Source organism: Ursus americanus, chromosome 1 (assembly GCF_024610735.1).
Source record: "Ursus americanus isolate L20-20 chromosome 1, mUrsAme1.1.p, whole genome shotgun sequence".
Classification (NCBI taxonomy): domain Eukaryota; kingdom Metazoa; phylum Chordata; class Mammalia; order Carnivora; family Ursidae; genus Ursus; species Ursus americanus.
Genome location: NC_142127.1, coordinates 24,651,751 through 24,679,198, shown reverse-complemented (window position 1 = coordinate 24,679,198; position 27,448 = coordinate 24,651,751). Strand labels below are relative to the sequence as shown.

The following is a 27,448-nucleotide window of genomic DNA, read 5'->3' as shown; positions in this document are numbered from 1 at the left end:
CAGGGCTTAAATTTTCCATGTACCCCTTCATTTCAACAGTCTTGAAATTCAGGGCTGAGCCCTACCTCAAATCTCTGATGGTATTATATAGAAGAAAAGCACCTTAAGAAAAGAAAGACAGACAAAGCAACCAAAACTCCCTAATGCATCACTTCCCATGTGCGGGAAGTAGTCATTGCTCTTCAATGTGTATCTAGACGTGGCCATTATTTAGCCTCATTTCCCAAGATGGTCCAAGCTTCAGCCACACTATACCACTGGCCACTTTCTCCTCCCCAGTGCTGCTGCCATGTTTTTCCTTCTCTCTGTAATACCATCATCTATCCTCACAGAATAGGTTTTGTTAGTATTTTTGTTTGCTTACTTTGCTATGTCTGCTTTTCCCATCACTCATGAAAAGGAATAAAATAATTCTAAATCTTGAGGAAATTACAACTTTCCATAAATGTCAAAAAGTTCTAGAGCCCTAATTCTTGATTTATAGTTCTTGCTGTCTGTTCAGAAGGCCACCTAAAGTTTTGTGATCCTCCAGGCTTCTGCTGTTATCTCCAGTCTAGGAGCCCATCAAATTTCCCAGGCAACCCATGGGCTGGAGAACACATTGGGGCAGGGTCACCAGAGCAGACTTGTCTCAGGTGGGTCATGGGGACTTCAGGGGACTTCAACCCTGTGTGTCACATGTCACCAGGCAACCTTCTCTCACATCACTGAAAGAATATCCCTAGACTTACCTTCCTCATTTCTCAGGCACAAAATTCTCTTCCCTTAAGATTTAAATCAAAGTGCCCTTTCAATGCTGGATTCTAGAAAGACCTAGATTTTTTTTTTCTGTGATTCAGTTCCCTTCACTTATCCCATTTTATTCCTAGAGCTATCATTTCTATCAATGTCTACCTCAATTGATATTAAGCAACTTTATTTTTTTATTTTTTTATTTTTTTTAAAGATTTTATTTATTTATTTGACAGAGATAGAGACAGCCAGCGAGAGAGGAAACACAAGCAGGGGGAGTGGGAGAGGAAGAAGCAGGCTCATAGCGGAAGAGCCTGATGTGGGGCTCGATCCCATAACGCCGGGATCACGCCCTGAGCCGAAGGCAGACGCCTAACCGCTGTGCCACCCAGGCGCCCCGATATTAAGCAACTTTAAATTGGATACAGAGCTTTCTCTTATTTTATACTTCTGTAATTTCATAGGGTGCCTTCCTGGGTTGCATAATAACATATACGCCAAATAAGACAGCTACGCAACCCAATCTCATTCTAAAATCATATTAGCTGATGCTTTTGGATTATGAGTATCCAAAATTATATCTGCTTCATTTAATCTAAAGAAAACTGAGAATTAATTATGAAATATCTGAAAATCATTTTGGTGGATCAATTCTATTCAAGCTGGTAGTCTTTTTCACTGACGTAAAATGGAGCGAAGTCAAATATTTTAAAAAGTCGTATTTTTATATTTGTGCTACCTATTTTTTTAAAATAGGACATCCCCCAAACTCAGAACAGAGTCAGCTTACCATATTATTTAAAAGAAAAAAAATGAAGTATTGTATTTCTTAGTCATTGATTGTCTCTTTTCTTTTCTTTCTTTCTTTCTTTCTTTCTTTCTTTCTTTCTCTCTTTCTTTTCTTTCTTTCTTTCTTTCTTTCTTTCTTTCTTTCTTTCTTTCTTTCTTTCTTTCTTTCTTTCTTTTTTGGTAAATCTTATACATGCCATCTTTACAGCACACAAAGTTGGTTATTCACATAACATCTTCTTAATATGCTCAAATCCCAAAATAATATTTCCTCTAAGACAAATATCATGTTATCATAAACTAGGTGCCACAAAATAAGAGATATTCTAATACTGTATTGAAAAGAAATTGTTTTGAGCTCTAAGTGCTTAGAGAACAAGTAAACGCGTCTGCCTATAATTTTCAATCAGTCACTCTATTGTTCAAAGAAGTAGATGACAGTATAAAAACCCTGCAAGTATTTTATTCAGAAGAAGAAAAGGAACATAAAGAATCTGAGGCTAAGGTAGGCTGACAGGCTGATTTAGTAGCACCAGGAACTTACTGTTTTTCAGACATCATTACAATAGCTCTATTATATAACAGAACAATGATTTCTAAGATTTATGATAAACACATGCAGTAGCAAAAATAAATTAATAAATTAATTAAGAAAAATAAAATCCTTTTCAGTGCTCTTACCGGCAGGTAGATCCTGCATTTTGGGGATATGAAAATGCTCCTTGAAGTGCCTCAGCTCATCTTCCTCATCAAGGCGGAGGGCGACCCTCTCATCTGTCGGGTGACATCCAAGTTCAGATGCAATGCGTTGCACTGTGTCAGCTGGTAACTCGAGAGGTGAAGGCTCCATTATAAGTTGTTTCTCTAAAAATGAAAATAAATACTTAAAAATAATTTAGCCATCATCGTTTTTTTTTCTGTAGAAAATTAGCCAACCCTTTTGTCTTAAGATTCTCATCTTCCCAACCTCAGAAATAATATAATTAACCAAACAGCATTAAACCTCAGGCCTGAGTTTTTCTCATGTGTGAAATAAAGAAATCATGTGTGAAATAAAGAAAATGATAGTAACTTAGGGATGTTGAAAGAATAAATTTAGGTAATGGTGGTAGGACAGAGTAAGGTCTTAATAAACGTTCACTCTTTCCATTTTTATTTTCTGGAAAATGGACCATATTAGTGACTTTCAAACATAGGTAAGTTCATCCCCTTTTCCTCTAGATGTCTTACTGAGGGTAACAGTAAAGATGCTTTTGTGAAAAGTGTAGAGAAACAGTGCCCCACCTACCTTGTTCTTCTCCCTATCCCGCTTCCACTATTTTACTCCCAGCGGTTCTTGGATCACAGCTTTAAAATTAGGGACATATATACAATAGAACCATAACAAATTCTTTATTGTGAATGAAAACAATATTGATGAGAAAGGTAACTTTACCTTAAATAATGTTAATAATTTTTGCCATATAAAGACCAAAGAGATCTTCCGGCTACTGATAAAGAGAAACTTCTCTTTAAAACTATATATTCCATCTTAGGACAAAGCAGAACCCCGTGATATTTTCTGAAACTACCCTTTGCTCTGTTTAATCATCATTTAAAATTTCTCACAATTTTGGAAAGAAAGCTTAAATTTCCTGGGTGGGGGAGGAAGAAACAATAAAAATTTAACTACATATTCTTAAACTTGACCCCAACTTTCTTTATATTGATTTATTTATATTTCCCAAAGTTTTAGCTTTTTTGAAATTGAGCAAGAATAGTATTAGAGGAAAAAAAATTTCTCAGGTAGCCTGATTTACAAATTTATACTTTTGTGGTTCCACTTAGGCATTCCTCCATTCGTCTATCTTTCAACTAGCACTTGCGGAACACCAACCACGTAGCTCTAAGCACTGATGAAAGAGCCCTGTAAAGGATCGTGTGTAAGTAAGACATTTTTAGAGTTTACTTTTTAATGGAAAATGAAAAATATAATTAAATAATGTAATTCCAGAGAGTTTCAAGAGCTATGAATAAAAAAAGCAGAGTAATGGGACAGAGAGTCACTAGGGTATGGAATGACCTCCTCAGGGGGAGGGTCAAGTGCATCTCTTGGAGGCAGGGATCTACGTGCGTATATGAAACATGTCATGGAATCAAACATGTGATGACCAGGAACTAGAGAAGATGATTAGAAAATACACAGATCCTGTGGTGGGGACAAGCTTGGCCAGTTCAGCTAATGCACTAAGGAAGTAAGGGAGAAGGAGACACTATGTAGTAAAGAAGGCAGGGGGCAGAAGTTAATTATGAAGAACTCTGAAGCCAGAAAGGAGTTTGATTTTTCTAAGTTTAATAGGAAATTGCTAGAGAGTCCTGAGTCGGAAAAGAGATAGGACACAATTTTGCGTGAAATAAAAATCAGTTTTTCTGCTCTCTGATGAGTTAGGAGGAGTTGAAAAGGGGGCAGATTCAGGTTATTTTAGCAGTTCAGGGGAAAATGATAGTGGATTAAATGTGATGAGGAGAAAAGCAGAGAAGTGTGTGGCTTCATTATATATTTTGGAGGAAAGGCAGATAGATTTTTCTCTGGTGAGGAACCTGAGCAAATATGATGAAAGTGGTGAAATAAGAAATACCTAAGGAAGAAAAATTTTGAGGGAAATCAAAGTTCTATTTAGGACACATGAAATCTGAAGTAGAAATAACAAACTGGCTATTGGGTATTTGGGTCTGCAGCTCAGAAGAAAATTAGATCACAAGATGTAAGCTTGGTATTTTTCAACTCACAGACTATACTTAAAGCCTAGAAATCCTAAGACCTACCTAAAACTAACAGAGATGAGGCTCTCAAATCTCCATCAATCATCTGTCTTCTACTCAACACCCTCTTTTCTCCCACCCCAACCAACAGACCCCAGTGTTGAGGCAATAAAGAGTCGCATGTCCGAATGTTATACAATACCAGTAAAACAAGCATACTTCCTATTCTCTAAACTGGAATTCTTCTTCTTCATTTGACCTCTTCCTTTCTCAATTGCCAGTGGTCCCCCTGATAAGCTATTCTGTATATTCTCAAGTAAGGATACTGAGCTTGATCTGAGCATGCTTTTAGCTTTGATGCCAATAATGGCTGCCAATTGCTCCAATCCATGCTTTTGTACAAAATGTCAGTGATTTCAACATTAGTGTTGACAGTTCTTTCCATATCTGACCATACTAAGTTATTATTTGTCTTTTTCACGAAGTTTTCTATCTCTGTGATTTTTCTCATGCATTCCCTTTGCCTAAAATGTTCTACTTCCTTTTCTGCATATTCACATGCCAGTCACCTTCAAAGCCTTAGTTCAAATGCTACTTTTATTTTCCCCCTCTCATGAGGCCTGTCATGTTTTCTCAACTAAAAGTAGTTTTTCTTCCTCTGGATACCTATAACACTTAAGAGCACACTTTTATTCATAAGTAATGCATCCTGCAAGATACTGTATTTATTTAGATGCCTCTGTGGTTGGGAAAGCTTAAATATGTTGCCACACCTACAACTTGATTCTGCATAGGTTTCCACCTTTTTGCCTTCTGATGAAATAGTCTGCTTTTTGCATAGAGATGACAGTGTCTCTACCACTTCACATTGCCTGGTCACAATTGACTAGACCTCTGCTGGACACTTGACTCACCGGAGACAATGCATTGCTTGTCAAAGGTCTGTGAGTGACTTGCTGTGAATGCTTTAGCCAGTCATGATGGTGTTTAGCTGAGCATCTAATCAAATTCTTTTAGGAATCTGAGCTATGAGACAGTTATTTATACAGCTGGAAATGGGAGCAAAAATTTTTAAAAAGCATAGAAAGCAATGATAAGATGGTTGGATCTAGGAGTATTGCCCTGAGCTACTCAATTTTTCAAAGTCAAGCAGAACCACTGATCGTTAAAATATGAAGCAATTTCAGAAGCAAATAAGAACCAACTTAGTTATGCAATAGCAGGGGATGGAACAGTTATGTGTCCTGAAAGGTTACAGGATAAACCAGTCTGAAGAATCATTGAATCCTTCCATGCAACAAACTACTTCTAAGGCCTGGAAGGTCACCTAGAGAATTGGCTGTCCTGAGAATCCCATGAACTGTTTTCTGCCTATCAAGTATGTTTTTATTATAAACACATTACTTTTGGTGGCTTGATTGAATTGTTGGTCCACCCTACTAAACTATATATATTCTGCCTGGAGGCCTGAATCTTGTTGAATGCATCTTTGTAGCCATTCCATTCCTGCAGTGGCTTTTAGATAGAGTGTTCCCCTAAAACAGCAGTTTAGTAAGAATGCACAAAATAGCTTGAATTATTTCACAGTATTAATGACTATTCCTAGAGGGATGCCATTCTCATTCCAACCACATGGAAATTAATTAGAAAAACATTTTCAATGAGACTAAGAATCAGAAGATCTTGCCTTATTATCTAGGGATTTCTTTGGAGAGTCAGAACTTTGAGGGTTCACTGGGCTTGACTGTAAACTCTGAACAGCTTACTTAAGCATACAGATTAGTTTGCTACCATCATATTCCCAGTAAAATCCAACTTTATTTAACAAAAGTTATCCGGGGGCACTGGGGTGGCTCAGTTGGTTAAGCGGCTGCCTTTGGCTCAGGTCAAGATTCTGGAGTCCCAGGATCCAGTCCCGTATCAGGCTCCCTGCTCAGCGGGGAGTTTGCTTCTTCCTCTGACCCTCCCTGCACTCATTCTCTCTCTCAAATAAATAAATAAAACCTTAAAATATAAAATAAGATATTCATATTAACTCATTAGCCTTCTTATATTTGCTTCTTATTTAATCCTTGTAACAATCTTGAGGGGTCAGAATAATTTTCTTCTACTTCCAGACCAAACTCTGGAATCAAGAGATTAGAAACTAAAAGGTGAGAGAAGGATAATAATAGAGTCCACTGTTTGGGACTGCACTTCACCTGAGGAACGGTGTCAGCCATGTTGGCATAGCGTGTGGGTAGAACGCAAAGAGCAGAATTCCTGCCGCTCTTTATTTTTCCTTTTATCTTACTTTATGATTTTTGAAAAATGTTTCTTTGGCTCATTCTCTTTTTCCCCTAACTTCATTCTTTTTTTCAGCCTTTACTCCACCTGCAAACTACAGCAGAAAAATCCATCTACTCTTTTTAATCAAACCTTCTAGTCTAATCCCAGCCAGGCAGAGGTTAAAGAGGCTGGTCCCTCTTCTGGGCCTGTTACAGCCCAAATGTCACAAACTCACCTGCACAGAGAGTGAAATACCTGCTGGTGAATTAGGCTTTCAGGGAGAACACACCTGGTCTCACCTGCCCAAATGCACTGCCAACACCAGAAGTGAATACAATCCTCAGGGCGCACAATACGGGAGTGCCTCGCTCCAAGGAAGTATTTATTTACTAGGAATAGTTGCTGCTTCATTCTGCACTCACCAGCTAAGGCAATTAGTGCTTCACAAGCCACAATTTTGTGCCTCCTCTAGGTTTACCATTTGCAAATAAATTGACATGCTCTTACTGGAAAAAAAAAAATCAATTCAAGTTAAAAAACTCCGAATTTTATATTTCGTGTATTTAATTTTGATTTCATTAAGAAGGTGGGTATATATACACATTTGTTCTTAGTCAAGTCACCTAACTTCTCTGTGCTGCAATGTTATATAAAACTAACTTAAGTTCTACTTTCTTCAGAGATTCATGGTTAGGATCAAATGAAATTAATTAGGTAAATTCCTTTATACAGAGATAAAAGATATGTTCATAATATCTTCTAATAGTAATACCTTGTGATGGAAATTGCCATTTTACCCTCAATTTAGCTTTTGAAATTTTGTAAATTGTGTTCTGTCAATTTTATTAGGCAGCTATAACTTTAAAGCTAAAACTTTTATAAAAAATGATTGTTTTCACGGAATCATGAAATTCAGGACCTTCCAGTCACCTCTGCGTCTAAGGTTAAATAGTTAAATGACTGTGAATACTCAGTGGTTAATCTTCACACAGTTTCAAGTTTCGTGCTTGAAATTAGCAAATTACACATGAGTTCAAAGTTTAGAAGCTGGCAAAGCAAATTATAAAGAAAGAGCAAAGCTTTTAAGTGAGAAAGAAAATGTTATTTAATACAGGTGCACAGAGCAGTATTCTCTAAATGTATCACTGTTCACTTCTGCAACTGCATGTTTCATGTCAATGATCATATGAATTACATACTGAGCATATCCCATTAGTAAGATCAAGGCATTTGCTCTAACGTTACCCCTAAAAAAACTCCCACCCTCCTCAAAATAAAAGCAGGAAAGAAAAAAACTTTTTTTTTTTTTTTTGCTATGAAATAAAAGTGTACCAACTCTCCATTCTTAGGCAAATATTTCGTAAAATGAAAGGGAAGAAACCCTGCTTATGAAATAGACATTTTCACTTCTCCAAATAAATACTGAATATGACTAATGGCACCGTAAGACAACTAGAATTATCAGAAAACATAAGACCTAATACTTTTTTTAAAAGATCTGAATTTTTATCTAATCTTAACATTTAAACCCAAGTAACTACAGAATTAACTTCAATTAGTCAAACGTAATCACCTTGTGCTAAATGAATCGCGTAGTACTAGTGACAGCAGGACACTGGTGAGGAGCTCTATTTCACCCAACATTTTAAAGTGTGGGGGGTTGCACATTACAGGATCGTGCTGTTTCTATGAAGATAATTTGGAGAAACAAAAAGAGAAGAAATTGGCAGAAGAAACCTCTAAAACATTATAACAAGGATTCTAGCAGAGAGAATTTTCCTTTGGAAAAATCACTGACTATATATTTGTGTACGGAGTGTATTATCAGCATCTCCGCTTACCAGCTAGGATTCCAACGATGGGGTTCACAGCTCCCAGTCTCCTATTAAAAAAGAAAGAAAGAAAGAAAAAAAAAAAAACCTCTCAAGATTTCCTTGAAAACTTACAGGTCAGGACTCAGGGGGAGAAGTTCAGGGCACTTATGCTCAGACTCCACCCTGAGGGGAATTTGTGAGCTAACTTTAGTTCCTCTCCTCTTTCTAAACTGAGAGTGAATCTCCGGTCACTGACAAACATCTAAGCAAAATGCTGCTCTTAGTCTAGTTCAAACAGGTAGGGCTCCTTCAGCGCGCTGTCCCCCTAAGCAGCTCTGCCCTTTAGACTCTAAACACGCCTTGCCTTCCAACTGCTTAAACTTTGGGCACGTGAGCTATATCCTATAAGGATCCTACCGACTAAATACAGTACCTTTGTTTGTGTGTAAGCTGAACTAATGAGTTTGCTCAGGAGCTCATTTCCAAATTTGCATTTCTTCTTGCTTTGGGCTCTGGAATACACTAAGGACAGGAGAGAAGTTCTTTCCCAATTCTGGGAATAAAGGAAACTTGGATTTTGAGGCTGTGCCCAGCAGTCAAATGCAGTGTGAGTTCCTAGTCTACAGGCCGTTTGATGTTTAACAAATGAATATTTTAGCCAACAGTTTTAAAATAGGTTCTCAACTCTAGAATATAGTTTATTGCCCAATAGGTACATTTAAAAAATTTCTAAATTATCAATTTAGTCATTTAACAAGACAAGGAAGAAAGAGTTTGAAGATCAAGTGGAAAGTAGCCTGGAAAACTTAATAAATGCAAATTATTCCTTTAAGCCTATCATCTCTCTATTGTTCCACCTCTGTTATCTTTTTATGCTTGTCCCTGAGCTCAGGTGTTTGGGTAAATATCCTTTTAAGTATAAAATCAAAGAGTAAAGTTTCAGAAAGAAGACTAAAGATAGCAACTGGTTTGTAACAACATGGATGGATCTAGAGAATATAATGTGAAGTACAATAACCAGTCAGAGAAAGACGAATACCCTATGATCTCACTCGTACGTGCAATTAAAGGAACAAAACAAATCAGGGTGCCTGAATGGCTCAGTCAGTTAAGCATTCAAATTTTGATTTTGGCTGTGGTCATGATCTCAGGGCCATGAGATGGAGCCCTGTGTTGGCCTCTGCACAGGGCAGAGAGCCATCTTAAGATTCTCTCTCTCCCTCTGCTTCTAAGCCCCCAAACCCCCCACCCCATCGAATGCACACTCTTATCTCTAAAAAAAGGGAGGGGAGAGAAAAAAGGAGACAAACCAAAAACACATTTTTTTTTTTTTAAAGTGGACTCCACACCCAGTATGGAGCTCAACACAGGGCTTGAACTCTCAACCCTGAGATCAAGACCTGATCTGAGATCAAGAGTTGGACTGAGCCACCCAGGAGCCCCCAAAACACTCTTAACTGTAGAGAACAAACTGATGGTTAGCAGAGGGCAGGTGGTGGGGGGATGGGTGCAATAGGTGAAGGGGATTAAGAATACACTTACCACGATGAGCACTGAGTAATGTAGAGAACTGTTGAATCACTATATTGTACACCTGAAACTAATATAACACTATATGTTAACTATACTGAGATTAATGGTTTTTTTTTTTTTAACATTTTATTTTTTTGACAGAGAGAGACACAGGGAGAGAGGGAACACAAGCAGGGGGAGTGGATGAGGGAGAAGCAGGCTTTCTGCTGAGCTGGGAGCCCGATGTGGGCTGGATCCCAGGACCCTGAGATCATGACCTGAGCTAAAGGCAGACGCTTAATGACTGAGCCACCGAGGCACCCCTAAAGTTTTTAAAAATGAAAAAAAAAAATAAAGATAGAGAATGGGCCTGAATAATTGAACCCTTTTGTATGCATGCCTATGCTTTTTTGAGCATCCAAAACATACCAGCTAAAGCATTATTTGATTTAATCATCTCTACCATATGTTCACTGTATAACGTGGGACAATTTGCCTAACCCTCTTTGAAGCTCAGTATGCCATCTATCAAATGGACCTAAATTGCCTTTCTCAGAAAATTACTAAAATACAAAGCAATGCATGTAGAAAGCTAGAGTAATAAGACACATAAGTCCATAAGTGACACATTCTTTTTTCTTCCCCCCAAATTAATTAGAAAAAAGTATTACCTTTCAGTCTCCAAAGAGGGGGATAAAACACATGAAATTAATTTAATACAAGTCATTGAACAAAGAAAAAATATATTTCATTTCATCAATCCTACTTTTACGATACTCCTACAAAGTGAGTCATATATCCTTATTTTATTAAGTTGAAAGAGTAAAACTTTGAATCAGGTCTGGGTGTCTCAAAATTTGCACATTTTTTTTTCTGTTTTATTTATTTCTTGGGCTGTAAGAACTTTGGAAGATTGATTCTTATATCCAGGAAGTGAGCCTGGCCTGGAGTATGTGTCATTTTCGGTGAAGAATCACACTCCTTTCACTACTGACTGCGAATACAGAGATAGAAATAGAGCTACAGATTTACCTATCAAGGTCTTATTTGCACATTAGTTTTTCTAAAATCTCTGATAGTAGTGTTAGAAGGCATTCTATCAAAATATGAATCTGCCCTGTGATAAGATCCCCTGCCCTTCCCTATATAGGAAGGTGGTCTTGCCTGAAACAATCCTTTCTTTTGCTAGTAACTTTCTTGGGCCGCCCTCCTTCCTATAAAAACTCCATTGTTAGAACCACTACAGCTCCCCACTACTTGCTAGATGAGATGCTGCCCAATTCATGAATCCTTTAATAAATCTAATCAGCTCTTCAAATTTACTCAGTTGAATTTTGCCTTTTTAACACCACTGTTAAAGAACTTGCTTAGAGCTCTAGGCTACATTCCTATTCCTTATGTTTTGTAAATCTCTTTTTTAATTTGTTACCTTCTGCTAAAAAGCAAAATTCAACCAAGTAAATTTTAAAGATCTTAACTGGCTTTATTCAACAGTTCACAAATCTGGCAGCACTGAATTTAGCAGAGAGAAAGGGGCTCCTAGGAGCTGTACAAAATGAAAGACTCATAGAAAGAAGGAAGCTGGAGCAAAAATATTAGGCTAGATTAAATAAAAAATCAGATTAGTTATGGCAGGGTCACGTTCCCTTCGGGCATGGCATGGGTTTTCAGCTGGATTACCTAATTACTGCTGATCAGATACTTCCTGTTTGAGTGGTTTAAGATTCCATTTTGGGGGGAGGGGAACAAAACTATAATTAAATCTCAGTTTGGTGATGTGGGGCTTAGCTTAAGTGACTACATTATGGGTCTATTATCCTGTTTTTGACACTTCATTCATTAAAAAAAAAGTATTAAGCATATTCTTTGCATCAGGCACAAAGCTAAATGCCAGGGATATCCTGCCCTAAAAATATAAAGGAATTGTGAAATATCAAGCCTTGGAGGGAGTGATGAAAATAAGTTCCACTTACGTGCCCCCTGTGGAGGGAAAAGAGAATAGATTGAGCTTCCATTTCTTCTTTTTTGGAAAGAAGAAGAAGAAGAAATATGTTGTTGCCAGGATAAACTGTTGTATTAATTCAGTTGTCTATTAATTTCCATATATATATCATTTTGCCTACAAAATGACAAATATCTAAAAGGTAAAGACTTTGATTTTACCCTCCTTAGCACCTTGTCCATAAAATGGAGCTAAACAAATATCTGTTAAATTAGTTACATTTTTATCAAAATGATTCAGTTTCTTCCCACAAAATTGATGATTAGGGATATAAGGGAAGTTCTTTTCTTCCTAGGGGTGAGTAAAGGACAGGTGGGGCTAGGTAGGGAAAAGTAGATAGGGGAATCCTTGATCAGGCTCACAAAAATCCCAAAAATGTGGAAATGCAAGGAAACCAGAGATTAGGGAAAAAACAGACCACCCTGCCCTAGGCCTGTGGGGGGAGTGTCTTTTTTACGATAATCACCTGTCCCCAACAAAGAATAACCAGGCCCTAAAAAAGAAGTAAGCCATTAAAGATGTCATCACCAGTCCTTACTCAAACTAAAACATCACAAGAATGATAAGGCCATGCGTTCCCTAGTCAGTTCTAAATGAAAGACCGCCAGTGGAGGCCCACATTGGCAACCCTGTCGAGACCCCCTCCCTCTCACTCCTGAGAGCTTTTTGTCTGTGTCCTTGCTTAATAAACTTAAATCGCTTTACTCACTCTCCTTTGTCCACGAGATTCATTCTTGGACTCTGTGCAACAAGAACCTCGCTCTCCCACTTCAGGGGTAGTCCTTACATTTCCCTTGTTTTTCTGGGCTTATCTACCATAGCTAAACCAGTGCCAGGCAAATAGTAGACTTCAGTGGGTGTTTGCTGTATTATTTACCGAATTAAATTCAGTGCAGCCACTTGTTTGTGTAAGAATCCTAGGCTACACATCCATCTATGACACTCTAATGCTAAATGTTCCATGAGTAGAAATGGGTGATGAGATTGAATACAGAGCTGCTCGGTGGCCAATCCCGGTCTTACTCTTAACAAAAGTGTTCTGAGAAGTGAAAGAAAACCTCAACCTCAGGGAGCAAGTTGGGGAAGAACTGATAAGAAGCTGCAGTCACAAATTTGGGCATGGAAGGATAGCAGAATGCGCCCCTCCAAAATATGACTGCAGGAATTCAGAACTTGCCACCATATGTCGCTGTCGTGTATGGATTATCTTGAGCTGCAGGAATGTAAACAGCAAAGGGGAAAAGATCTCTCTGAGCTCCCCAATCAGCCTGAAGACAGATCCTTCCAAAGGAATTCAGTTATCAATCCCCTCCCTGGGAGTTCCCTCAACCAGGATGATTGACTCTTGTCACAGGGAGGGGACTAGAAGTCAACACCACACCCAGACCAACTTGGTCATGATCGCATCTCTTACCTATACTTGTAAGGGCCCATTCATCTTTCCTAATACTCATTTACTCCCCTTTAAGAGGCCTACATCTCTCATCTCCTTTTCCTTTTAAGATGGTATTTAAAGTCTGAATAAGTCTGAATCTAAACCACCTATGGGAGTTGCTCATTTTCCCCTGGGTACCTTCCGTGTATACATAAGGCATTCATGTTAACAAACTTGTTTTTCTCTTGTTAATCTGTCTTTTATTATGGGGTCCCACCTGTAAACTCAGAAGAATAGATGAAGAATTATTTTTCTTCCCTACAATATACAGAAACTTTCTAATTAACCTATTTTGCAAATTAAATAACAATGTTTTAGGACCTCAATCATCACTTCTGTAGAGGGAGATTTAATCTGAGTTGTTATTGGGACTCTCCTTTCCCGGATATTTTAAGCACAACAAAATACCCTGAGATGAACCTATTAGCTTCCTTCTCTCTTGTCTCTTCTGCCTCTTTTTCCCCACTCCACCTCCCTGCCCACCCAAATACTCTTTCCCCTTCCTCTTGGGGGTAACCAATATAACATAATATATTCTTTTTTAAAAGCCATGTCAGCATGTTCTCACCAATTTCTATTCTGAAGCCACGGAAGGCAGAATGTTATTTATATGCGTAGAGAAAAATATAAAGAACAGAACACACACACACTTAAAATTCTCCTCTGCTCTTTCTCCTCCCCTTTCTTTCTCCCTTATTCCTCCCTTCCCTACCTTTACCTCTCCTTCTCTTCCCCTCCCTCTTGCCTTCATTTGCAAGAAAAGATTTCTTTTCCTTTGGTGGTTCTTGGTCACATCACTTCGAAGAATGAAGAGGTAGACCAGAGAGAGTGGTGGGCAGCAAAGCAAGGTTTATTGAGTGATAGTACAAAGCTCCCAAACAGGGAGGGGCCCCAAGAGGGTTGTCAGTTTGGTGTTTAAATCCAGGGGTTTTTATGGGCTTGTTGGCAGGCTGTTTTAATCTGATTAGCCCTGCATCCAAGCCCCTGCCATCCAATCAGGTTTTTGTCACAGATGTCAAGGATGGCGGCTCCTTCCTGGGTGGTGTAAAATCTTTTAAGGGTGGTTTCCTCTTGGGTGGGGGAAGGCAGTCCCTGACTGCCTTTCTTCCAACTCTCCATCACTCATCTCTCCCCAGTCCCTCTCCCCTTGCCTTCCCTCCATCTCTTTCCCTCCCTCTCCTCCTTCCCCTCCCCCATTTCTATAGCAAGGAAAGCAAAACAAATTAATGTGCCAATAAATCACTAGGCTATATTCAAATAATCTATTTTCTCCTTCCTGTGAAGTATATATTCTATTAGAAAAATTTCCCAGTAAGGGGCAGGGACTTTCCCAACCTCTTTACATAGTATTTTCAGTTTTTCTGAGAAAAATATAAGAGCTTATTATAAACAAACGCTGTTCTGCCAGTTGGTGATTAAAATTTGTTTAGAAACTAAAATTCCTGTAACCCATTCACTTTTTCCTACATCAGAATTTCTCCTTCACTGTTAAATTCACAAAGGTATTTAAGGTGTGTCCTGGCAAGGGAATTTTAATAGCTCTCTATTAATATGTGTTTGCATGTCAATTTGCCCAAATGCCTGATATCTTACATGAAGAACTGCAATTAACAAATTAATTTAATTTTTTCTCTGTATTTAAATAAAAAGCAGATTATAAGAGTCAGAGCTAGGTACAAAGAGTTTTCACACAATCCATATATACAGGCTTGCTAGTGGGTTATTTGATACTGTATGTAACTAATTAGATCTATTTGGTTTGTTTATGTATGATGACTTATGAAATGTTAAATTGTAAAACTTTGAAGATGTATCAATTTACCATATTTTATTGATTTCATATTTTTAATTTTTATTTTGAAATAATTTCACTCCTACAGAAAAGTTGCAAAAATAGTACAAAGAATTTTGTATATCTTTACCAAGATTCACCAATTTCACATTTTGATACATTTGGTTTTTTTCTCTCTCATAAACATACCCACACACTTCCAACACACATATGCCTGTGTCTTTTCTTGAACCATTTAAGACTAAATTGAAATATTATATCCCCTTATCACTAAAACTTCCTAAGTGTGACTTCCCAAGAACAAGGATATTCATTTACATAATCTCACCGTAGTTATCAATATCAGGAAATTCAACATCAATAAAATACTGTTATCTAAGAAACAAACCTTATTCCATTTTGTTCCAATTGCGCATGATAACGTCCCTCTTAACTGTCTTTCGAAGTACAGCCTCAAATCCAAGATTATGCAGTGAATTTAACTGTGACCTTTCTTCAACAGTTTTTTTTCTGCCTGTCCTTATACCTTTTTGTTTTTCATTTTTTTGTGTTTATTTGTGTGTGAAAAAGCGCATAACACAAAATTTACCATCTTAACCTATTCTAAGTGTACAGTTCAGTAGTGTTAAGTATATTCATATTGTTGTTGAACTAGTCTCCAAAACTTTTTCATCTTGTAATCTTTAAACTCTATACTAATTGAACAACTCCCCTTCCCACCGCTCCCAAACCCCTGACCATCACCATTCTACTTCCTGTTACGAATTTGACTACTTTAGATACTTCATATAAGTGGAATCATATAGTATTCTTTTTTTGACTGGCTTATTTTATGTAGCATAATGTCCTCAAGCTTCATCTATGTTGTAACCTGTGACAGGATTTCCTTTTTTTGTGTGGCTGAATAATATTCTCTTGTATGTCTACATTATATTTTGTTTATCCATTCATCTACTAACGGATATTGGGTTACTTCTTTTGACTATTGTGAATATGTTATTATAAACGTGGTGTGTGAATATCTCTTCAAGACTCTGCTTTCAATTCTTTTGGATATATACCCAGAAATAGTATTGCTGGATCATATGGTAGTTCTATTTCTAATTTCTTGAGGAACCTCCATTTTTACGTGCATTTCTCTGTTGATTAGTGATGTTCAGCATCTTTCCATATGCACGTTGGTTGTCTTTATCATATAAAACACTAATACTTTTGAAGTGCAGAGAATAGTTATGCTATAGAATATTCCTCATTTTAAGATTATCTGCTGTTTCCACATAATTTGATCTAGGTTCAGAATTTTGGGCAAGAATGCTTCATTAATGACATTAAGACCTTCTCAGGGAATCTCATTAGGAAGCACATGAGGTCAGTTTTTCCCATCATTGGGGATGATAATTTTGGAGCTCAAATTGTCCCACATTAGCCAGTGGGAGCTCCTTCAACTTGGTTCTTGTCCTTTTGACATGTCACCATCATTTTGTTTTTGAGCACTTGCTTACTTTCTAGCACAAGATGTTCCCAGGCTAATCTTGCATCAGCCCTGCAATCAGTCATTCTTCCAAGGGGCTTTGGTTCTTTTTAGAGGGGACAATTAAGAAACCAAATCTGGTCTGTAGATAAGCTTATTGCTACCAGGTATCAATGCCTCCAGGCACATAGTACCGAAAAAGTTATTTAGATTGGTTCTAGCTTTTCCCCATTCAGAGTGGTTTTATTACATCTATAAAATACAGTTCAATTTATTATTTTGGTTTGTTCTGAATTTTAGGATTTGCCCAATTCTTACTGATTTAATTTTAATTTTTAATGCTTAAAATATTATTTTAACACTTTAATATTTAATTTAAATTTAATAATTAAAATATCTAAATATATGAATAGGCGCATAAATATATTTACATACACAAATATGTATATATAATAAGTAAATATGTGTATGTGTTTATGTATAGAAGTATATGTATCTTCAACACAAGAGAATGCTTACCTTATTCCCTAAATAAGAAGGCATCTACCCAGTTTTTCAAAGGACAAACACCTGAAGTATTTCAACTAGACGCTACCATTTCCCTCTGAATGAGGCAAGAAAAGTCGAACTAGTGACCAGAAAATGATTTAACATCTTTAAGAGATTGAGGCCAGTTTTTGCCCTCTCAATACTTTGAGCGCAGAGGCAAAAAGGTCAAACAAACACTGCAAATTTACTCTCAAACAGCTCATTCTGTAACGTTAGTATAGCTAAGTTGGGATGGGACAGACAGAAAGCAAACTTTGTTTACCATTTTAAACTGGAAGCTATGTTAAGATTCTTGCAGGTGGAAAGTGATGGGCAAGTAGAAAAAATGATGACAGGGACAAAGAAGCCTGGTGATTGTGTCTGTTACTGTCCTGCATTGTACATCTTCTTCTACCTAAAATGCCAGCCACAATTCTTGTGTCCATTTGACCCTTGGTGGAAATAAATTACTAAAGTTGGTGTTTAGCACAGTATGACTTGATGGGGTAAAGAGATGATCTCTAGTGGAGTGAGATAGTCTATAAAACGAAATAAATTTGTAGAAGTAAGAACTCAGGGAGGGGGTGATAAGTAGTATATCCTTCTCACCCCACTACATGCACACATACTTTTGGAGCAAGAGAAGGCATTCTGAGGATGAATCTGCTCAGGTACCATTGACATTTCAAGGAACGTGGTAAATCAGTTGGCATCTGGGTGGCTTTTCAAGAAGGTCAGATTTTATCCCAAGCTGTACACTTGAACCCCACTGCTTTTGGCTCTGAGTGAATTTAACTCTTACAGAACTCCAATTTGACTTTCTGCTTTAGCGTGAATTGGGGGAAGAGGAAGTAAAAAAAGCAGAAGCATGAATTTTACTTTATATATATTCTACTTTAAAAGGTGATTCTGCTCTGAGAAATCATAGAAGAAATATTCAGGTCTAAATTATGCAGAATGGTGCTACTCTTTGCTTTGGGTGCTAGGGAGAATAAAATCAATTTTTTGCTCTACCTTTACTGTCCTTGGGGGACCTTGGGTTGGCATCATTGGGTTCTAACTTTCTTCTGTAGTTACTGTACAATAACTTATCCACTGGATCAATCACTTTACTTATTTATTTTTCATCTATATGTGGCCTATTGCATTTTAACACATACCATAAATTCCATAACACTGGTTAAATGATAATGGATAAACAAACAGATAGGTAGATAGATACATAATTGTGATTCTTGCTCCCATACAAATTCCTCCTCTCTCGTTTTGGCTGGGCTTAATTGCTGTTCTGTAATCCACTTATCCATACCTGTTGACTACGATATTGTATTCTCTAGAACATTTGTTTAAAATATTCACCCTCATGATCCTTCATTTTACGAAGACTTCAAAAAGCTTTGGAAAAAGCCAGATCTTCACAGCCTTCCCTGTGTTGATCAGAGGATCCCCAAGCTATTCTACATGACAAAAGGGCTTCAAGGTCTAGATGTTTGCTGTGGCATCCAAGCCAGCCAGGGCGTACTTAGTTTGTAGATTAGCTACATCTCTTATTCAGTTTACGTAGGACCTACTTCCAATAGGACAGTTTATATATTGTCCGACTTGTAACTTTCAATTATCAGACACAGAACAAAGATAATTCCTTGTAATTATTACTAATTACAGATTCATCCCGTATAAGACCCCTGTATTTGTATTGTGGTTGCAGGAATGAACTTTTGGACTCACTGCCCTAACACAGAATGAATGCAATAGTAGGTTAATGTTTTACTAACACCATAGAAGCTAAGTAGGAGACTCTAAAATTCAAATTAAAAGACACTAATACAGAACAAAAATCATCAGTGGGAAGAAATATGAAGAGGAATTATTTCCTAATTTCCTTTTATCTGTGTGACTATGAAAATCACAAGATCATCATCCTATTGGGGCTTTACAGAAAGCGTGAAGCCCTCGCTTTGACTAACTACTACCTATTCATTCCTTCCATCCCGTTTCCACCATCACTACCTGTCATGACTTACCAAGGGCTCTTTGTGACTTGGCCTGTGTCTACCTGGGATTCTCATTTTGGCCCTTTCCCCCCATGTGTGTTATAGGCTAGCCATGCTAAACTTAACTATGAAAATTTGACTGCCCCTACTCTCTCATCCACCTCTCTGTTTTCCCTTATACAGTTACTTTCTTCTGTTTGCAATGTTCTTTTCCCTATTGATTGTACTTTCCCAAAAATTGCTTCAAGTTTTCCTCTTTAACTTTGTGGCCTTCATTTATACTCCAGTCAGGTTTTATTATCTGTTTTATAATGCTTCCCATGATATTTTATTTAACTGACTGATTCTGTTTCAAGAGAATTAAAGTCTCCTGTAGCTCAGAAGCATAACAGGTCCCCAGGAGGTCTAGGGGATTTATCTACCAGTGTGGTCCAATCCTTTTAGTTGTCGTTGAAGCAATAAATCAGCATGGCTTAGAGTGTAGGTCCAGGAGAAAAAGGTTTCTGTGTTGTGAGATGATTTAGCTAGATCTTATTGTGTGTAAAGCCAATTGCTGTTGCACTTTCCTCCACAGTATTGTACTGACTGTGACTTCTTATGACCATGGCTGATCTATGTACTCTCTCTTCCTGTCTTACGTTTCTTTCCAATACTTAGAGTGGAATGGAGTTTAGAGATTGATCCTCAGTCTATCAAGTTGTCCAGAATTACTGCTCTGGGTAAGGTATTCTTTATTGTGTCCCATAGAACTCTGACACCTGCCTTGGGAGAACTCTGTCTAGGGCTGATATGAGGTATGAGTGTACTCACTGCACCCAGACTTCTTAGGTCTGAAACGTTACTGTGTTCAGCAGCTATTCTTCATAATTTCTGGTTTGGAATTATAGCTATTACCTGTTTTAGTAAAGAGAGAGTTTTCTTCTCCATTTTCTAAGGATTGTTCTCTTGACTTCAAAGAGAAGAGCAGAGTAGTAAAGCCTTTTTTTTTTTTTTTGAGAGAAAGAGAGAGTGAGTGTGTGCATACACATGCATGGGGGAGGGAGGAGCAGAGGGAGAGGGAGGATCCTTATGCAGGATCCACACCTAGCACGGAATCATACATGGGGCTTGAGTCCCATGACCCTGAGATCATGACCTGAGCCAAAATCAAGAGTCCAGTGTTTAATGACTGAGCCACCTAGGCTTCCCTAGTAATGCCATTAATGTTTCTTATTAACGGCAAGCTATCCTTAAGTCTTACTTCCACTTCTACTCAATTACTGAGCCTCGTCTTGGGCAAAGCTCTAATGATTTGCCAATTAGGAAAATCCAAACTGCCTTCTCTGCTGACAGCCTCTACACTGACTGCTCTCGTTCCTAGCATTTCTTTAACAGTGCAAATCTCAGTTTAGTCTGTATCCTCATTCTCCTTTACCGCCTCTCTTCCTATCTCACAGCCTTTCCTTTTGTCACTCATAAAAACACATCTCTTCACTCATGACTTATGAGATATGACTAGTGCATCTATTACTACTGCTTCTTATGTTCTACATCTTGATTATGGTACAATTACAGCACAGTACAATAAAAGGAACACTCCCTATCACATTTGTGGGACTTGAACATATTGGCATATGGTTTACGGAACAGTGTGTTATCTAGTAAGAGCTTCTTAATAATCCAAATGCCATAAAAGTACACCTGTATTGCTCATTGAATTACATGAGGGTCAGCTCAGTTTGGAAAGCTTGAACATATGCACAATCCCTAAGTCTATAATATTTTGTAATTTACTTGATTATTAAATGAAATTTACTGATTAATGTAATAAAAGTCAATAGCTGGTCTGAAAGCTTTCAAGAAAAGTAGTTATTTCATATTTACATGTGATCTATTAGATCTCCAGAGAACATGATTATAATTAAATTATTCAAAGCATTCTGAAAGTACATCCTGTGGAATTAGGAAGAGGTGATGATGATTTTGCTTAGGAAAGTCAAAGAAGTTTCCAAAGAAGCTTGAAGCTACACCCTTTCTCCCTTGCCTGTGGCTGTCTCTGGTAATGGAATTCACATTGTACTCTTTTCCTCTGTGCCTAGATGTGATCTTCCATCCACTTAACATAGTACTCCAGGAACTAATTTGAAGGGATGAATTATTTTTATTAATCTAGTCTGAACATATACAATTTAGGACAGCATGCATTTTATACTGATCTGATTTAGATAAGTGAGTATAAAACGCTCCCCAGAACTCCTTGCTGGTAAGGAATCTGGCCAAGAACAGAGGTATTGATTGAAAGAGCCAAGAAAGGAAACGAGGGTGGGAATTTATCAAACACTAGCAGCTTACTTTAATGATCATTTCCTGAGAACTTCTGAAATATTTTCAATGTTTAGAGAATTTTTTAGTAACTAAAAGGAAAAGTTTCTACTGAGCGAAAACTTCACACACATATAAGAGCATTCCAATTGACCCATTGTTTTCCATATCTATCTCTGTTTGCCAATATCTATAATACAAATATCTAAAATACAAATATTTTGCCTTATGACTTTATGAATGATTCTATTTCCTATTAAGACATTCTAGTGTATTTTATTCTTTCCCTTCTAGGTTTATTCTTCTTCATATAGAAATCAGACACAATTTAGACTTTGTATTTCATGATACCTTTTTCAAAATATTTTGACATGTTGGATGATAAATCACACACTAGGGGCAAGAGTAATGGCGATGAAAGTGTTGCACTTTTGAAAATACAAATATATGGATTCAATGGATAAAACTGTGCCCAAATGAAGAGAGTGTGGATCCCTCCCTCATCAGCAGGTCAGGTGCTTGCTGCAGAAACGCAGGTCAGCTTTAAGGGCAGAGTGTGCTTCCCACACAGGCTGGAGTGCCAGGCTAATGTGAGTTCAAGTGCAGAGTAATGGCTTCTGACTTCCCAGCTGCATCTCCTTCATCTGTCACCATAGTGTACATTCTAAACTTCCTGTGTCTAGCTTGAGACTTTGGTCCTGGATTAAATATAATACAGAAGAAATCATTCAATTTAAACATAGATTAATATTAAGTTTAAATCTAAGTTTATATATGTATCTAGGTCCATCAAACTATTAGCTCAATTTGAGAAAGCTTAATAGATACCTAATATGAACTGAATTCTCACCAAATATTAAATGCTGTACTAGTATTTTATATGTAGTATCTCATTTTATCTTTAGAGGGAAAAAAGGAGCTATAGGGACCATTACTATTTCTACTTTATAAGAGAGGGAATTGAATTCGGCTAACAGAAAAGTAGCAGAGGTTAAAAGTAGATAAAGATTAATATCAAGGATATTTAAGGAATTCCTCAAGAAAAAAAGACAGAAAACAATAAAAAATGGGCAAAGGATTAAAATATGTAATTCACAAAGGGACTCCATACATTTTCAAAGAGATATATAAACACTTTAGGAATCAGAGAAGTGCACATTAAAGTCATGCTACCATACCTTTATGCAGCAATCATGTTGATAGAAATTAAAAATTTCAGATGGCACCCACAGTTGGAGGAAAAGTAGAAAGTCTTGGACATTTTGGTCTAGTAAAACCAATAAGGAGAACTTTCTGCAATTTATTGAAATGAAACAGAAATATACTCTATGAATCAGCAATTCCACTCTTAGGGATAGATCTGTACTGTTTTTCCCAGTTCAGATATTTGAACTAACTCATCAGACCCCAAAAATATACCCATTTCAGACTTTTATTTACCCAATGCAGAGATCTGAAAAATATCCACAGTGTGAACTCACGTGGGCCTAATCTCTGTGCCCTGGGAGTGGGCTGATTCTCTGACTTGAGCTGTTAAGATCTGCATGAGGAATTTATCTTTGGGAGAGCTTGTTCCAAAAGCTCTCAGTGGCTTGGTAAATAGCCAAGTCAGGCTCATCCAAATAGTTAGGCCAGAGGCAAACTATCAGTAAAGAAGCTAACCTTGCATGTTGTCAGGGCAGTTTCAAACCCTAAACAAAACAATAGAAATTCCACTGCCCTTACCTTGACTGAGTCAAAACCAGACATCCAATCATCCCCAGCGGTAAAGATACATCTCTACCTGTGCAGCTGGAAATTAGGTCTATTTCTTGTAGAAATCCTCCCACACTGACAGAAAGAAAGGTGTGACAATATCTACCTTCAGCATGCTTTTCAGGGCAAGGATTCAGGAATGCCGTCAAGGAAAAGAAATTAAGGAAAATGTGTGCGACACATACGATGGAATATTATCTAACAGTAGAAAGAACTAGATTTGTGTACATCGACATAGCTAGATACCAAAAGTAAAATGTTCGGTAAAAACCAGAATCAAGACATTTTCCTGAGATGTATTACATAATGAGATGTATTGCATAATGCAATTTATGAGCATAAAACACACCAAAATAGGCTATGTATTATTCAAAAATCCACAGTAATGTAAATAAGTCATGGAGAGTGGTTTGGGAAGAACGCAAATTATGAATGAAAGAATAGGTGCTTATAGTGGAATGGGATTGAGATTAGTAATAAAGAGAATAAAATAAAGTGTGTGTATGTATAAAAGAGAGACAGAGAAGATTTCCATGTAATATAGGCCCCCCAACTAATAATAGATAATATAATAAAAGAGAAAAATAAAATAATCATAGCTGGTATCAAAAGAAATGAAAAATATTTCTGCGGATAAGAAATAGATAAAACAAAAAAAGAGGGGCACCTGGGTGGCTCAGCCTGTTATGCGTCCCACTCTAGATTTCAGTTTAGGTAGTGATCTCAGGGCCCTGAGATCAAGCCCTGAGTCAGTCTCTGCACTGAGTGTGGAGCCTGCTTGAGATTCTCTATCTCTCACCCTCTGCCTCTCCCCCTGTTTATGTTCTCTCTCTCTCCTTCTCTCTCATAAATAAATAAATAAATAAATAAATAAATAAATAAATAAATAAATAAATAAAATTAGAAAGGAAGGAAGGAAGGAAGAGAAAGAAAGAAAGAAAGAAAGAAAGAAAGAAAGAAAGAAAGAAAGAAAGGAAGGAAGGAAAAAGACTGAATTTATAGACCTACAAGGCTCTGGACCTGGGTGAAAAAAGAGACTAACAAGTTTGGCTCCTATGGGAGATGGAAATGCTCCTTACAAATTGGATTACCAGAACTATGATTGTTGCTTTGGGAAACAGAGGGGTCAACGGGTGGTTGCAAATAATTTGTTCTTTTTGTCTGGAAGCTTGTTAATTAAAAAAAAAAAAATTAGAATACAGAAGTTCTGCCAAAGCATTCCAGAATGGATGTGTGTGTGTGTGTGTGTGTGTGTGTGTGTGTGTGTGCGCATCCATATGTGCATTGGTGTGGGAAAATCTCTGTCATTTCAGTACTTACAGCCTCTCCCCAACCTCTTTCATTTTCTTTTTCTTTAACTTCTATATTTCACATGGCAGACTTCCTGGATACACATTACAAGTCCCTTGTCAATTTCTTTGCATTTTCACCATTTTAAGATTATGGGACACTAGCCTAATTTTAACAATCACCACTTACTTCCTCACTTCTAATTTTTAAATTTGAGAATTATATATTTTTGTACCTGAAAGCCTTATTGTTAACTGAATTAATCTCAAGGTCCCTTTTTGTTTCTTTCTTTCTTTTTTTTTTTTAATATTTATTTATTTATTTATTTGACTGAGAGAGAGACAGCCAGCGAGAGAGGGAACACAGGCCGGGGGAGTGGGAGAGGAAGAAGCAGGCTCCCAGCGGAGAAGCCTGATGTGGGGCCCAGAACACTGGGATCATGCCCCGAGCCGAAGGCAGACGCTTAACGACTGCGCCACCCAGGCGCCCCCCTTTTTGTTTCTGTAGCAGTTGTCATAGGTTTCCTCCAGATTCAATTTCAAAGCTAGATGCAAATTCAAATCCAAATTCAAATTCACTAGAACTACCTACCTGTTTGGAGTTTTTTCACCACTCTTCTGGTCTCTAGGTGCTGAATTTCCTTAAGCGTGTATCTGTTCCTGGCTTTGTTTGCCTTTATAAATCAGATCACACTATCGCGGTAACTTGAGGGATGCAAATGACAGGAAGTGCTTCGATGCCCACAACCAGGCATTGGTGACGTCCGAGCTGGCAATGTCTGTCCTCTGTTGAAGTGCCGTCAAGAATGCTTTCTACTTCATAGTCTCTTTCATTGAAAAATTTGCTATTCTCCAAAATGCAGATTAAAGAGTGTCTTCTGGTATAACGTTCTAACATGTCTCCCAGGGCCACGGAACTCCAAGGAACTCCAAGCCTTCTCAGCAGTCCATGGGTTGGTGCAGATGGAGTCTTCTCCAGGATTCTCAGTATTGATTTCTCATCCCAGAACTCTCCAGACTTGGTCAGGAGGCGTCTGTCTGGCTAAGAGAAAGTAAACTTTCTGTGTACATTTTCTTTTCTTTTCTTTTCTAATTTCTTTTCTTTTTTTCTTTTCTTTTCTTTTCTTTTCTTTTCTTTTCTTTTCTTTTCTTTTCTTTTTTCTTTCTTTTCTTTTCTTTCTTTTCTTTTCTTTTCTTTCTTTTCTTTTCTTTTCTTTTCTTTTCTTTTTTTTTTTTCCCCCAGATTCCAGTTTGGGGTTAGGTTTGGGGAGCGGGGGTTCTGCTTTTATGTCCTCATGCTTTCATGCGGAGAAACTTCAGCGTGAGTTACTGTTTTGCTTCAACCACTTCCTAGTTTTCTGTTTTTCAGAACTGCTTATCTGTGGAAAGGATGCATTCCGTTTGGCTCACCCATGTGGTAAGCTTATCAGGACAGGGCCTGCCTCCAAAGGTCTCTAGGCCTATGATTTTATTAGGAGAATAGATGTGATGCATTACAGAGGGAAAGAAGCCTATTGTCACCACACTTCAAACCAGCTTTGAATAGTATTGGAACAGCTAGTCAGAACCTAGAGTTTAGATAGTACTACATGCTTAATTTTTGTCTCCCTACCCAGCAGTCTGAGACCTTAACCAGTCTACTCAGTAGTACTTCATTCAGGAGCAGTAGTTGAGGATACGATTGGAATTAAGAGGGTAGGATGGTAGAAACATGCACTCTGTCATTATTTTCAGGCTCTTTTTTGAGTTATCACATTTTTACTTCATTTTTGTGTAGTTCAAGCTCTTTATCAACAATACTAATACATGGTCTTTCTGTTTTTCATAGTTATGCTACCCTGATGAATTCAACTATTTTTTTGCCCATCATTGCATAGAGAGACCATTCTGGTATCTCCATTTAGAGATTTATGTCTTTCTTCTCCCAAGCCACCTTAGGCTCATTACAAAGGAGGTATTGAAAATATAACCAATGAAAAAGTATACCATCATGCCTCATTTACCTTCTTCAGAAATGCTTCAGAAAAAGAACACATACCGTTCCACAGCGCATCTCTGTAATTACAGATGCTCACTGTGGTCCCAATTTATGCTTTAACTTCAAACTGAGATTGAAGTCAACTTTTTCTTATACCATTGAGCTTCCTCTTTATTATGAAGTTGTTCATGTACGTACTTCTGAGTTATAGTAATATTGGCCATTAGTTTCAAAGAAGGCCTCTTCGATGTTTGTTATATAATATCTACACTATTCTTAATGATGATCATTGTAGGCAGTCCTATGGAAAGGTTTTGATTACTAGGTCACAACTTGAAATTGTTCAGATATGTGCTGTATATAGTGAAGATTTTGCAGGAGTATTTTACCTTCTAAAATTCATTATTTGAAAATTATTTGTCTTGATAACTCATCTTGAATTCTTTGTTCAATTTCAAATTTTGATTTTTCCCATACTACTCAAAACATACTTAAACACGTCCATAGATAAAATTATAATAACCCTGCATAAAATGGTACAAAGAAAGAAATTGCATATAGACACAGAAAAATCCCAGGTATAGTTTATATAAATCTGTTCCTTAAAAGCCAGATTTGTTGCAAACATTGTGGAATATTTCATGGACTCTCATTAGAGGTAGAAAATGAGTTTTACAACTCAGGAAAATAAAACACAAATATATAATCCCTTTGCATCAATATTCAATATAGTATTTTCTCTTAAAAGAAAACAATTTACATTTAAAATACATAAGCATCAGATGCACACGCACAGACATAACTGCACCTGCTTTGTACCCTGAAGAAATGTGCTGCATTTTCTTCTAATCTGTATTACAATCTATTATCTAGCTCCTGTATGAAAATGATTTCAGCAGTGTTGTTTTAAAAATTAAGCTACTATAATACAGCTCAAGCAAATGATAGATCTTAAACTCAATATTCAGAGTATGGCTCTCTACCAGTGATAGAAATTGATCATTCTAAATCTCCAAAGTCAGAACATATTCAGGAGATAAAAGCCT

The 27,448-nt window shown here is 37.3% G+C and overlaps 1 protein-coding gene across 4 annotated transcripts in view; it reads right to left on the bottom strand.

Moving 5' to 3' along the window:
• KYNU (kynureninase) overlaps positions 1-25,146 on the bottom strand; it is a 124,119-nt gene extending 98,973 nt beyond the window's left edge. Inside the window, exons 1-3 of one of the 4 annotated variants that reach the window (XM_087859550.1) lie at positions 25,017-25,035; positions 8,373-8,413; positions 2,203-2,385 (exon numbers count right to left, since the gene is read on the bottom strand). In XM_087859550.1, the coding sequence (XP_087715676.1) occupies positions 2,203-2,371 (169 nt within the window). In that variant the 5' untranslated portion in view covers positions 2,372-2,385; positions 8,373-8,413; positions 25,017-25,035. Of the gene's footprint in view, positions 1-2,202; positions 2,386-6,766; positions 6,992-8,372; positions 8,414-8,778; positions 8,892-25,016 lie in introns of those variants that run through there. The other 3 variants (XM_045782592.2, XM_045782606.2, XM_045782597.2) reach the window with 3 other exon arrangements.
• Between the last annotated feature and the right edge of the window lie 2,302 nt (positions 25,147-27,448).